The sequence below is a fragment of the Ovis canadensis genome, chromosome 25 (genome assembly GCF_042477335.2).
Source record: "Ovis canadensis isolate MfBH-ARS-UI-01 breed Bighorn chromosome 25, ARS-UI_OviCan_v2, whole genome shotgun sequence".
NCBI classification, from domain to species: domain Eukaryota; kingdom Metazoa; phylum Chordata; class Mammalia; order Artiodactyla; family Bovidae; genus Ovis; species Ovis canadensis.
This window is the reverse complement of record NC_091269.1, coordinates 48,321,970-48,335,913: the sequence shown is the minus strand read 5'-3', so window position 1 is coordinate 48,335,913 and position 13,944 is coordinate 48,321,970. Positions and strand designations below refer to the sequence as shown.

At 39.8% G+C, this 13,944-nt stretch overlaps 1 protein-coding gene and 1 non-coding gene across 10 annotated transcripts in view; both read right to left on the bottom strand.

Annotated features, from left to right (window-relative positions):
- KAT6B (lysine acetyltransferase 6B) overlaps positions 1-13,944 on the bottom strand; it is a 186,377-nt gene that overhangs the window by 54,399 nt on the left and 118,034 nt on the right. For all 9 annotated transcript variants that reach the window (XM_069572169.1, XM_069572172.1, XM_069572176.1 and 6 more), the window contains 3 exons: positions 11,396-11,504; positions 465-580; positions 141-222 (listed from right to left, as the gene is read on the bottom strand). In XM_069572169.1, coding sequence (XP_069428270.1) covers positions 141-222; positions 465-580; positions 11,396-11,504 — 307 coding nt within the window. The remainder of the gene's footprint in view (positions 1-140; positions 223-464; positions 581-11,395; positions 11,505-13,944) is intronic.
- On the bottom strand, positions 1,321-1,391 carry TRNAG-GCC (transfer RNA glycine (anticodon GCC)). The gene has a single exon. It is a non-coding gene; the product is annotated as a tRNA-Gly (tRNA).

Genomic DNA, 13,944 nt, shown 5'->3' with positions numbered 1-13,944 from the left:
TACTAAACCCACAAGTATAAGGAAGGTGGGAGGGATGAAAAAATGCTTAAAGAACCTATATACTCCTGAGCTGTCAGACATTAGGACTAGGCTAATGTGTACCTAATAAAGCACATTTTTTAATAGGTTTAAAGGTTCACCTTTTGGCATTCTGGAAAGTGGGGGATCACAGCACTCCATATGGAATCCTCTATCACAGGAGTCACAGAAAAGCATATTATCCTGTAATGTAGCATATTAGAGACTAATTGAGACTGAAATCAACTGTAAAAGGCCACAAATTCTTTTGTTATCTGGTTAACAATAATAAAATATGATAAAGTAGCACCACAATCCCTACTGAAATTTGGTATCACATGTACCTAAACATTTAAAAAGAAAATAGCAGCAATCTACAAAAATGAAAACCTTAACACTGAAAGCCAACAGTTCACCTGGAGATGGATACTGAGAGCCGTACTTACTGCATTTTTGCCTTGGATTCTACACGCACTGCACGTCTTGCATTCGATGCATTGCCACCTTAAGGCCTTTACATTTGTTGTTAATTCAGGACAAAATTTCAAACAGGATGGGTGTCCTATAAGAATAAAAAAAATAAACTGCTTTGTGGGAATGGTGCCTTCAATTTTTTAAACTCACTGATATTTAGTGACGATGTCAGCCAAAGATCCTTAGGAACTTGAAAATACAAAAAAAATCAAAGATTCCAAATTGTATTTTCCCTTTTGCCCTTCCCCCTGGCACCGATATGTGACAGAGTGACTGTACAAATGTTTTCCCTAAGAGAAACTTGGAAAATGTATACCAATTCTAATCACAAGTCTTGGAGAACCTGAAGATAATGTATGCTCAGATCATGTTCTCATACCTGTGCCTTCTGTTAAATCTCCTGCCCTTGCCCTCTTCATCAACCACCATCTACCCCAAAGCTTTCTGGCCTGCTGGCCTGTGAGGAGAGTGCTGAAGTTCAAATGATTCCTACTTTCTGTGTGTAATGAAATCATAAAACATAAAACAACAGTTAACTAAATAAAAATCTGATGCTGCGTAACATAATACAATGAACAAATGCAAAAAAAGAAAAAAACTCAGTAGTATACAAAGACTATCCCATTGCTGGGATATACAAAGACACTACTGCCATCTTGCCCCGGGTTCCTGAATTTAAAATCTGTAAGTGGGAGTTGTCATTTAAGTCGCTAAGTCACGTCTGACTCTTTGCGACCCCACTGACTGTAGCTCACCAGTCTCCTCTGTCCATGGGATTTTCCAGGCAAGAATACTGGAGTGGGTTGCCATTTCCTTCTCCAGGGGATCTTTCCAGCCCAGGGATCGAACCTGGGTCTCCTGCTTGGCAGGCAGATTCTTTACCACTGAGTCATCTGGGAAGCTCTGTAAGCAGGAATAGAAACAGTGAATTTGGGAGTTAAGAAGTTGCAAAGTCCAGGCTACATAGAACATGTCAAGAAGCATACCCTTAGCAAGCGTCCCACATTTTTCTGAGAGTTTGGCTTTTCCACCCTGTTTTGGACACACTTTCCATCTAGCAGCTCTCACCTTACACAGGAAAACTGGAGACCCCAAGGGATAGCACCACTTAAGAAAGTCAGCCAGGCTACACTGAGTAATAGATCTCTCTGAAAGGTTTGGGGAGTGTGAGTCCAGACTCTGGAAGTTTAAAATCTGATGGTCTTTTATCACGTAAACCTGAGACCTCCAAATTTGATTTTAGTTTTCTAAATCTGGTCTTAAAATAGTATGGATGTTAGTAAGTCCCATGTGAAAGAACTTATAACCAAGCTGCAAAAGAAACCTGAGGGGTAATAAAAAAAAAAAAAAAAGCAGATTCTGCAATTTCAAAACTGTTTTATAATTTCCTGACTTTGGCAGGCTCATTGTTTAAATATGTATTTTGGGTGGCTGCCAAAAAGGTCCTCCTTCCTAAAGCTTAACAGGTGCTTCATAAAATTCTACCCACCAGGAGATTTGGCTTTTTGAAGTAAAAACATTCAAAATCAATCATCAATACTGTTAATAAAAGCACACTATTCCTGAGTTAAAAAAAAAAAACAACAAAAACCTAAACATCTGTATTTAAGATGTTGAGCAAATAAAATGTTGTCATAGGATTATGACCTCAGGCAGTAGACACCCAGGCAGATGCATTTAACCTATGACACTTTTCTTTTACAAGGGCTTCTCTCATTCAAATGAATGTGGGGTGGGGGGGGCAAGTTTATATATATATAAATGGTATCAATCACCTCTTTCTGCTCAGGAACAGCAAACAAAGACAGCTCCCTTTTAGACTTTAAGAAGGATACTTTGAAGAGGGAGGGGAAGGTCTACTTTGATCAGGGCTTTCCCGCCCCCACTTACATAGTGAGGGGGGTAAAAACTCAAGTTTTAAGGAACAGCAATTTAAATTCCACCCTTAAAATGGGTCCCATCAGCTTAAAAGTATACCATTTACTTCTCTTTTTTTCTCCCTTTTTATTACTTCCTGTAAGTCATACATCACTAGCACATATGACCTCAATTTCATGCACTAAATTTTTCTCTACATTAAAATCTGCTTTTGTACTTTGTAGCTTAATATCCAGCAACTAAGGTAATTCACATCATATTATAGCTTACTATTTTTTTCTCACAGATATCCTATAAAAATAATTTTTAATAATTAATTATACTTTTGAAAGTTAATGGATTTCAGCCACTTATTCTTCTTCTTATTGCTTCCCCTCACTTTAAGTAATATTATATTGTAACTACTACCATTTAAGCTACCCTATCAAATTCTAAAATCTTTAGTCTATCTTTCCTTCAGGCAGCAATCTTACCTTTATTTAGCTCAAGAGAATTGGCCATAGATCCCTTCCAGCTCTAAATTTATATGATTCTGTAAAGGATGCTGAGGGATGAAGAAATATTTCCATTTTATTTTCTCACTGCCAACTTTACACAAAAGACTGTAACTGAGTCTTGATATGCTAGTACACAATCTATAGTAATTAGAAAAAGGACAACAATGCTATTAATAATTCAATTCCTTACCTCCCATTTTAGCCATTCTGTAAACTCAACAATCCCCTCTAAAATTTGGGTTCTCTCTGCTGACACAATTCATGGTGGTTTACACACACACACACACACACACACACACACTCTCTCTCTCTCTCTCTCTCTCTCTCTCTCTCTCTCTCTCATTCTTATAACAGCAGAGTCTAAGCACTGATAACTTACAACCGTTTTGTCCAGCGAAACCAAAGGAGCACTGTTTAACATTAAACAAGTACCAATGAGACCAGAAGTCAGCAGAAGCGATTTTTGAGTCAAGTATTATGGGAGGAAAAACCATGGGCTCTGTAGTAGACTGAACAGTGCCCTCCAAATATGTCTATTTGTAATCCCTAAAACACACAAATATATTTACCTGACATGGCAAAAGCGCCTTTGCAGATATGACCAAGGGCACAGGCCTTGAGACGGGAGATTATCCTGAATTATCTGTGTAATTATTCCAATCTAATCACAAGTACTTAAAAGCAGAGAATCCTCCAGCTTGGTTAGTAACATGAGACAAGAGGAGGAGGAGAGGTTCAACACGGGAGAAGGACTGCACCCAGAGGGGAGTGGGAGGCACACAAGCCAGGGAGGGCAGGCGTCCGCAAGAAGCAGGGGATGCCGAGTGTGGGACAGCAAGAAATGGGGAAACTGGTCCTGCACATGCAAGGAACTGAACTCTGTTCACAGTTTTGTGGCAATTTGTTACAGCAGCAATGGAAAAACTATGAAAGACTCAAGACACTGGGTCCCTCAGATCAGTTATCTGACCAACTACCTGTCCACTGAAGACACAATGAGGAAAAGGACAGACATTTCAGATCACATGGTCCAGCAGGAAAGACAACCATTAGACAAGAATTGGGATAGGCTGGCTTGGAGATGTGGGCAAGTCTAGCAAGAGATTAGAGGCAGGCCTTCCTAAAAAGACACCAAAGGATGAGTGAGATCAGAGGGAAGCAGAGGCAGGCAGGGTGGGAGAGAGCAGCATGTGCACAGTGACAGGAGAACACGGGGACGAACATGGGGACATTTAAGAAGAGGAAATAAGCTTGATATAACCTCTTTATAACCTCATATAGTGTGATAGCGGAGAAGGCAATGGCGCCCCACTCCAGTACTCTTGCTTGGAAAATCCCATGGACGGAGGAGCCTGGTAGGCTTGCAGTCCATGGGGTCGCTAAGAGTCAGACACGACTGAGCGACTTCACTTTCTCTTTTCACCTTCATGAACTGGAGAAGGAAATGGCAACCCACTCCAGTGTTCTTGCCTGGAGAATCCCAGGGACGGGGGAGCCTGGTGGACAGCTGTCTATGGGGTTGCACAGAGTCGGACACGACTGAAGCGACTTAGCAGCAGCAGCAGCAGAGTGTGATAGGGATGGTGATGTGCAAAGGGGTCAACAGGAGCCCAGTTCAGAAGAGTGTTTTGGGCTTGGATTTTTCCTAAGGTTAACTGGTGGACACTAAAAATTCTGTGATTAGATTTATGGTTTTAAAAAGTAATTTATGCTGAAGTATGCAAAATGGATGAGGAGAAAGAGTATGAAGATTAAAGCTAGCTTATTATCATGGCAGCTCTGAGCAGGTCTGGTGAAGGCTGTGGATATACTGAGGACGTAGAATACATATTGGGACCTACAATCAATGCATTTTTGGTAATTTCTTGCTGTGAGAGAATAGGACAGAGGAGGGCTTGTAGAACTGAATGCGTAGCTGGTATGTGTCATTTGCTGAAATGGGAAATCCCCGAGGAGAAGCAGGATGTCGTTGTTTGCTAAGATTTCTGTCTTTGCTAGAGTGGTGGTGGTTGTTTGGGGAGGAAGGAGCAGTGTAAGGTTCATAAGCTGTTTTGGATATTATCCCTGAGGAGCCCATGAAGTGTCAAGAAGAGGAGTCCTGGAGGTGCTTATACCTAAGGGTCTGGAACCCAGGAGAAGCTATGAACCAAAGTGAGGGCACATAGGGCCAAGGATGAAAGCCTGAAGAAACTCTGAGGTGATGAAGAGAGGGCCAAGGAGCTCACAAAAGATCTGGAAGAACTGAACTGATAGAAAGAAAACAGAGAATATGAAATCGCAGAAGTCAAAAGATGAGAACATTTCACGGAAAAAGATTCTCAGCAACTCAAATATGACTGAGAGGAGAATCTGTTGTAGATTGAAAGATGTCCACTAGACTTTTTTTTTTGCCACGCCACTGGACAGCATGCAGGATGTCTCAGTTCCTCCAAAAGAGATTAACTTGTGCCCCCTGCAGTGGAAACTCAGAGACTTAACCACTTGCCTGCCAGGGAAGTCCCTAGAGTTTTACAAAAACATAGAAGGCACCTTTAGAGTTTGCTACATGGAGGTCACTGTTAATCATATCAGCAGAATTTTAGTGAAATAACAGGTCAGAAGCAAGGCTTCTGCTTCCTGTTACTCTGCGTGGACTGTCAATCCAGCTTTGGGCTTGTGGAGAGGGGGGCTCACCAATCCTTCCTCCTACATCCCTGTCTAGTCCTCTTTAGAGTCCATCTCGAGGTTTCTTCCTGGTTAAGGGGCTTCTTCCAAACCTAGTTTTCAATCTGTGTATAGTCGGTGTGAAGCTGGACAACTAACCAACCAATCCCTGGGGTATTTTCTCACAGTAATCTCAAGAAGCTAGTGACTACATATATATGTATATTGCACCAACCAGCTCACTGGGAGCAGAAGGCAGGCAAGTTTTATTCAGGGTTCACACCAATAAAACAAACACAGGAGAGACTTCAGGTCTCCTGAGGACAGACTGGGGCACAACTCCATGTCTCTGGAGGAGACATACTTCACTGTACAAAGGTAATCTTCCTGCTCTCCAGCTGCATCTCAGCAGCCATGCTGTCTCCAGTGTCAATGAGCTTCCACTTAGAATGATGCTGTAATTTTGAACTGTGCACTTATCTTAGATTTGCTAATTTGAAAACACACATGCACAGAACTCATCTGTAAGTAAGATTTAACCACCCAGCAATCTGAGCAGCAGACACAAAATTTCATTTGGTATAATATCTAATACTTATGTGAAGCTAATTAAAGATAATTTGGTCTTAATGAGGCAAAGAGAATATAACAGTGTTAATTTCAAAGTAGGCTGATCCATGAAAGTCAAGCAAAATCACTTCCTAGTCCCAACATTTCCAAAGACCTGAAGACTATGTGATGAGTCCCACAGTCCTATTAGTGTTTCGAACAGCCCTTCGGTGTTTGTGTGATGATTTATAGATACTGATGATCTTCACAGCATTATCTCACTGGATCCTCACAACAGCCCTGTGGATGCAGGATACAGACATCACCCTCCAAATCTCACAGATGTGTACAGTTCCATAGCCAGCAAGTAAAGAGGACTGCAGCACTGTATCTGGGGCTCCTTGTACTATTTACCTCCCTTCACAGTTTTACTATCTGCAAACTTGAATAATTTTTTTCAAAAGTTTTGGCAGAAAAAACACAGTTAAAGAAAATACTGCCCATCTGCAGCACTGAGCCATCTTAAAAATATAGAAATTTCTAATTGGCTTTACTTTATGATGTAAGCAGAAGGAAACACTTATTACCCAGGTCTATGAAGTCTAAGCAGTCTAAATGTGCCATCATATAAAAGATACTTCAGATAGAAAGAAGTGACTAAAAACCAACAGGCACATGTGGGAAACACATTTAAAAGCAATCCTTATGAGCTATTATCTATATTTCCTTTTTTGTTTGTTTGTTTTACAAGGCTATGATTTTTTTTTTTTTCCCACAGAAACACCTTACATTGGGGATTCCTTTGATCATTACAAGCAGTCTCAATCCAATCCCAGAACCAACGGGCTCTACAGTATGAGATAGTGGTCACTTCTGTAAGGCCAACCGGGGCTACCAGCCGCTCTGTAGTTCCCACTTCTGAAACTGAACTAGACCATGACACCAGGGCTCCCACCACTACTGGGGGACACTGCTGGGCCAGGCCAACCTGTTTGATGCTTTTTCCCTATAATCACCAACATGTCACAACAGACCACCGTAACTACAAAATCTCCCCAAGCTTTCTAAGAAGAACCATATTTTTCTTCTAGTCCTTCTATTTAAAGACCGCTGCTGCTAAGTCACTTCAGTCGTGTCCGACTCTGTGCGACCCCAGAGATGGCAGCCCACCAGGCTCTCCTGTCTCTGGGATTCTCCAGGCAAGAACACTGGAGTGGGTTGCCATTTCCTTCTCCAATGCATGAAAGGGAAAAGTGACAGTGAAGTCGCTCAGTCGTGTCCGACTCTTGGCGACCCCGTGGACTGCAGCCTACCAGGCTCCTCCGTCCATGGGATTTTCCAAGCAAGAGTACTGGAGTGGGGTGCCATTGCCTTAAAGCCAATAACAAAGTCCACTTATCTGATCTACCAGATGAAGTAAATGCTTACAGTGCATCTCCCCAAGTTAGGAACTTTTTTTTTTTTTTTTTAAACTAAAGTAGGTAAATCCAGACTGGCACAGTACACTCAAGGGAAGGTTCAGTTCAGTTCAGTTCAGTCTCTCGGTCACATCTGAGTCTTTGGGACCCCACAGACTGCAGCACACCAGGACTCCCTGTCCATCACCAACTCCCAGAGCTTACTCAAACTCATGTCCAAGGAGTTGGTGATACCATCCAACCATCTCATCCTCTGTCGTCCCCTTCTCTTCCAGCCTTCAATCTTTCCCAGCATCAGGGTCTTTTCAAATGAGTTGGTTCTTTGCATCAGGGGGCCAAAGCACTGGAGTTTCAGCTTCAACATCAGTCCTTCCAATGAATAATCAGGACTGATTTCCTTTAGGATGGACTGGTTGTATCTCCCTGCAGTTCAAGGGACTCTCAGGAGTCTTCTCCAACATCACAGTTCAAAAGTATCAATTCTTCAGCGCTCAGCCTTCTTCACAGTCCAACTCTCACCTCCATACATGACTACTGGGAAAACCATAGCATTGACTAGATGGACCTTTTTTGGAAAAGTAATGTGTCTGCTTTTTAATATGCTGTCTAGGTTGGTCATAAGTTTTCTTCCAAGGAGCAAGTGTCTTTTAATTTCATAGCTGTAGTCACCATCTGCAGTGATTTTGGAGCCCAAGAAAATAAAGTCTGACACTGTTTCCATTGTTTCCCCATCTATTTGCCATGAAGTGATAGGACCGGATGCCATGATCTTTGTTTTCTGAATGTTGAGTTTTAAGCCAACTTTTTCACTCCCCTCTTTCACTTTCATCATGAGACTCTTTAATTCTTCTTCGCTTCCTACCATAAGGGTGGTGTCATCTGCATATCTGAGGTTATTGATATTTCTCCCAGGCAATCTTGATTCCAGCTTGTGCTTCTTCCAGCCCAGCGTCTCTCATGACGTACTCTACATATAAGTTAAATAAGCAGGGTGACAATATACAGCCTTGATGTACTCCTTCCCCAATTTGGAACCAGTCTGTTGTTCCATGTCCAGTTCTAACTGTTGCTTCTTGATCTGCATACAGATTTCTCAGGAGGCAGGTCAGGTGGTCTGGTATTCCCATCTCTTGAAGAATTTTCCAGGTAATTGTGATCCACACAGTCAAAGGCTTTGGTGTAGTCAATAAAGCAGAAGTAGATGTTTTTCTGGAACTCTCTTGCTTTTTCGATGATCCAACGGATGTTGGCAATTTGATCTCTGGTTCCTCTGCCTTTTCTAAATCCAGCTTGAACATCTGGAAGTTCACGGTTCACGTACCGTTGAAGCCTGGCTTGGAGAATTTCAAGCATTACAAGGGAAGATTAAGTGAACCTTAACACTAGAGCCAGATCACATAGGGGAGTCCAGAGAAACACGCTGAACCATCCATCCTCTATCCTAACCAAAGGGACCTGACGACCCCAGTTTTGAATTTCTACCAGGACCCACAGCTCAACTCCAAAGCCTCTAGCTCATTCTGTGTGAAGGGGGGGCTTACAAAATGACTCTGGATATGTCTTTTAGACAGCATCCTCAATTCATTCTTCCCCATGTGTGAAAAGAGAAAATAAGAGATCATTTTTGAAAAAAGAAAACACAACACTACACCTACATACCCTGGAAAAATGAGAAACTTCAGGAGTAAAAATATTTCAGTCACCTCTAACTATAAAGGAACTCAAACCTCTCTTTTGGCAGGCTTCAATCTGGGAAAGATGAAAGGAGATTGGTTACATCAGAAAATCTAAGATCTACCTGTTTAGAATTACACCTTTATACCTTGTGAAAAAAGCCTTGAAGTTATGATCTGGAAGATAATGATCTCTTATCAACTTAAGTAAGTGTATCACTGGAGGTAAGGAAATATATGAAGGGAACTTTTCTTTCCAGATTTAAGTATGACTTTAATCTGTCTAGGTGCCCAGACAAATAGACACTCAAGAAATAAAACAGTTAAGAGTGTTTTTAAAGTACCACCTTAAAAATCACAAAGGGTAAACCTTAGACAAGGGAACACTACTAAATTGATCAGGCAGTTACACAAAACAATAATTCATTCAGAATGAGCCCCGTGAGAAAACCCAAAAGATAACTACAGAGTCAGAACTGATGAGTGAGGCACTAGCTCACCAGGATAAAACAAGGAGAGTGAAGGATTGAGATTTATTAATCTGAACATACAGATAATGTTTCCATGCCCTTTTGTCACCAGCCACGATATCATGGCAGGTGAAAGAGTTTTAATGAATCTGTAAAGCCCATCAAAAAGACTGTCAGAAAGCATTTCTCAAGCAGAGTTTGAAACGTCTTATTTCTAAGGCTCTCTCCTCCTAGTCAAGTCCTGAGAGCTGCAGAACCATTTAGGGTCTATCAAGTTAAACCTTCACAGGAGGAGGAAGAATCATTACACAGCAGTGTCATTCTTCAGTGTGAAACATTTCCTCTATCCAACCATCAAGCAGCTGTCATAAACAATAAGATTTTAAATTTCTTGCAGCAATCAAGGAAAACAATTTGATCCGCCAAAAACAAAAAAAGACCAACAACTGCTGATGTGTAGAGTTCACTTACCAGAGTGTAGACCATGTGTTAGGCTATTTACTTGTGCTCTCTTCTTTAGCTTCCATACAACCCAAGATATAAGATGGTACCTTTATCTCTATGTTTCCAATAAGGGAACCGAGGCTGAGATGGTTAACTCATTCGAAGTGAAGGGGCTATGGCCGGCTTTCTAGTTTGGTCTTAACCACTATACTATATTATTGACCTGCTAAATGAGAGAATGCTATTGTGTTTTGCAGATTTGTTGATGTTTTTAAAGAATTAACTATAACTAGAGCAATACTTGGTGTTAATTTTAAAATAACATTTTTTGGGGGAAAAGTTTCAGTAGGCTAGGAGAAGAAAATTTAAAGATTAATACAGAGGTTGATTTTTAAAAGCTCAGTAACTGCCACTCACTCTCTTGTGTACGTGTGTGTATATACACACACATATAACCATATATATCTCTAGGCAACTTAAGAAGGAAGGCTGGCTGGTAGGACACATCCTTTTTAATTATCTTTCTTGCCAAGCCTTGCAGCATGTGGGATCGAGCTTGAGTATGAACCTGCACCTGCCTCAGCAGTGAAGTGCAGTCTTAACCACTGCACCACCAAGTAAGTTCCAAGACAAATTCTTTTTGTATAAGCATAATGTGACTTAATTTCCATTACAAAAGTGGAAATGTGTGCTTAAAGTCCTATGCTGAGAAAAAGAGGTGACAGCAATCTTGAAAGTTTTTTGGATATTGCAGTGTACCAATGACCCAGTCCTCGCCAGTATTCTTGCCTGGAGAGTTCCATGGAGAGAGTAGCCTGGCGGGCGGGGTTGTAAAGAGTCCGATACAACTCAGCAACTGACAGTAACCCTATCCAGTAGTTCCTTGGTTTCAGCATCACTTTCTGAGTAGGCCACTCTTTTCCTATCTTACTCTGGGCAATCTGAGTTTCTTTTATGCCTGATGATTTCTGGATTATATCAGTGCAGTTGCCAGAATCCTGTGCATCCCCTTCAGTCTGTCACACAGAGCTGGGCTGTAATATTATATTTCACCAGTAGGTGTCAGGATATATTCCTACTCAAATGTATTAAATTGAGACTTCAGGTTATAAAAAACAAGTGATTCTAGCTGCAATCAGCTTGAAAATTTAGAATTTTCTACCCTGAATTTACCTTCAAGGTAGAATATTCCACGTTGAATTACCAATGCTGGCACGAAATCTACGGTTAGTTTAAAATATGAACACATAATTTTTTATAAACATATATAGAGAAATTGCACGTACTATAATGGGGAGTCATTGTACACACATACAAAAATAACAACTTACCACTACTGCCACAATCTGCACAAGAGAGAAGTTCTTCTGGTTTCTTTTCACGATTTGATTCCTTTGTCCCCAGACAGAAGCTACATATTGGAATGGGATCGGCACGGGGCTATGAAAAAATTAAAATGAAAAAACACTGTTAGCTTTCCACTTCAAAATTAAAAACAAAGTATTAAAATCAAAAGCGTCTTACATATTTCTTTACCAAAGAAAGAACAGGGTATTCATATCAATATTTTCTTCTGATTAAAAAACCCCTCAAATTATTTGATAGTGAAGTATTGCCTGAATAATACATTTAAGTATAATGCATAAGACTCAGAAATAATTTTTATTAAGCCAGTGAAACTTAAAACCTTTATATATATTATGTATTACCTTCCTGAAATGAACATTAAGAATTCATTTGAAGTCTCAAATTGTTTCCATAATCTATATGCCTACAATAAATTGATTCATCTATTCAGTATTGCAGTCTATGAATATCATCTAGTCAGACCAGATTGCTTAAATTTCATCAAATGTTTTAGTACAGGTTACTATAATCCATCAATTAAACATATGACATAAAATACTGGCATGTTAAAAGGTGACATAGTAACACCCTTGGAACTAAAGAAGGGGTTTCCCATGGTGATTCAGTGATTAGGACTCTGCATTTCCACTGCAGAGGGCACGGGTTGGATCCCTGGTCTGGGAACTAATATTTCACATGCTGCGTGGCATAGCCAAAAAAATGTTAAGAACTTTAAAATTCTGTAGGATCATTTAAGATGATCAAAAGACCATTAACAAACCTTTTCTAACACCAATGTCTTCAAAAGTAAACCACACCATGCCACACAAAAGGGATAAACTCTCAATCTCTGACATTCCCCTTCAATAAAAGAAACAACAAAACATTGGTCTAATCCCTAGCACCCCTTTAACTCTCACAAAGGAGACTGCTTTTAACAATGTATAAATCTGCATACATTTTAGTGCCTTCATTGTTATTTGCGACTAACAGCAACACTAGTATTCCCATCCATATGAAGAGCTGATTGTGCCTACAGGTCTGGTCACATTATTTTGCACAGCCAAACGGTATGAGAACTAAAATTTTACTGCATATTCCAAGCGTCACACGTTGTCTGCTAGCCATTAGAATGTAACTCTAACGCATTTATATTTGAATCTCGTGAATCAAAAATTTAGGGCAAGAAAGCTTAGTATAATCACAATTTTTTTTATTTAAATGTAAATTTAAAACAAGATTTTGCTAGGCCTAACTTTCCAAATATACATCAGTGTAGAATAAACCTCATTTGTTCAGCCACTCTATTCCAAAAGCCTGATGCACATAGGCACACAAAATGTTTTTTGCTAACTATATAAAAATATATGTGAATAAATGAAAGAAATATATGCTAGTTTAAAAAACCTTATTCTAAAATAATATTTCAAACAGTAACAGTGATTCCAACAAACATCTTGGTTCAATGTGGCATGTCATCAAAAACCAGAACTCATCTCATGACCAAGCATTTGCAAACTGTTCGATACGACCGTTAATTTCATCTTACAATATAAGCTTTCATTATCTTGCCCTGATTTTCAGTTTAATTTGTTCTTTTAATACCAACAGGCTTTACTTTCTGAGGTAACTATGCAAATATATTTTTTGTAGCCCCAGTTAAAAAGCAGAGAATAAAACTCTGTTCTAGAAAAACCAAAAAAGACAAGCTACAACAAACTGGTCACTGACTCCTGCCACCATTTTTTAAATGCCAGATAATCAGCACTGCATAATTATGGATCCATAGTTATTACTTGCAAATGCTCAACTGCAGTACCTTGGGAACACTTCTGTTCCTTTAAATAGCAATTAAAAGAACAATCTGGTTTTCAAGTGACAACATTCCCCTGATAGATTCCAGCTAAAACCCAGTCCTTGTACTAATGGGATTCCTACTTTCATTTGATATAACAATGCTCGAGCCTTTGCTGCCCTCCTTGCAGTGATAAATAATTTACAAAATGTCACATATCATTCACGCAATGAAACAAATCCAAATCTGCAATCCTATTTTTCTTCCCCAGATGAATTTTTCACTGTAAGAAGACATGGCCATCAGCCAGCATTCATGCTCATTTTTCGTTTTTAACTAAAGGTAACACAAAGGACAAAGGTTGCTAGTAGTTCATGGCCAGAAAGACCGATGGTTCACACTCTGCTCAATAATAGAAAGCACAGATGATATCACTTCACGCCACATTCAAGCAAGCCCCACCATGCTGATGTATGCTCACAACCATTCATTTTAGGGATAACTATCTCACAATACTCTATAAAACCACTGTATTATACAGAAATGTCTGCTCTGCTGAATTATTGATAATTCAAAGCACTTTTTGCTAACCTCAGTATAGCCGAGTCTAATTAACTTTAAAAAACTGTCACTTGTATGAAATGAAACTTTTACAGTAAGACATGTAAACTGGGTCATGGGATTATTATGATTCACTATTCTCAATCCGACTACATATAAACTGTTTCAAAAAATAAT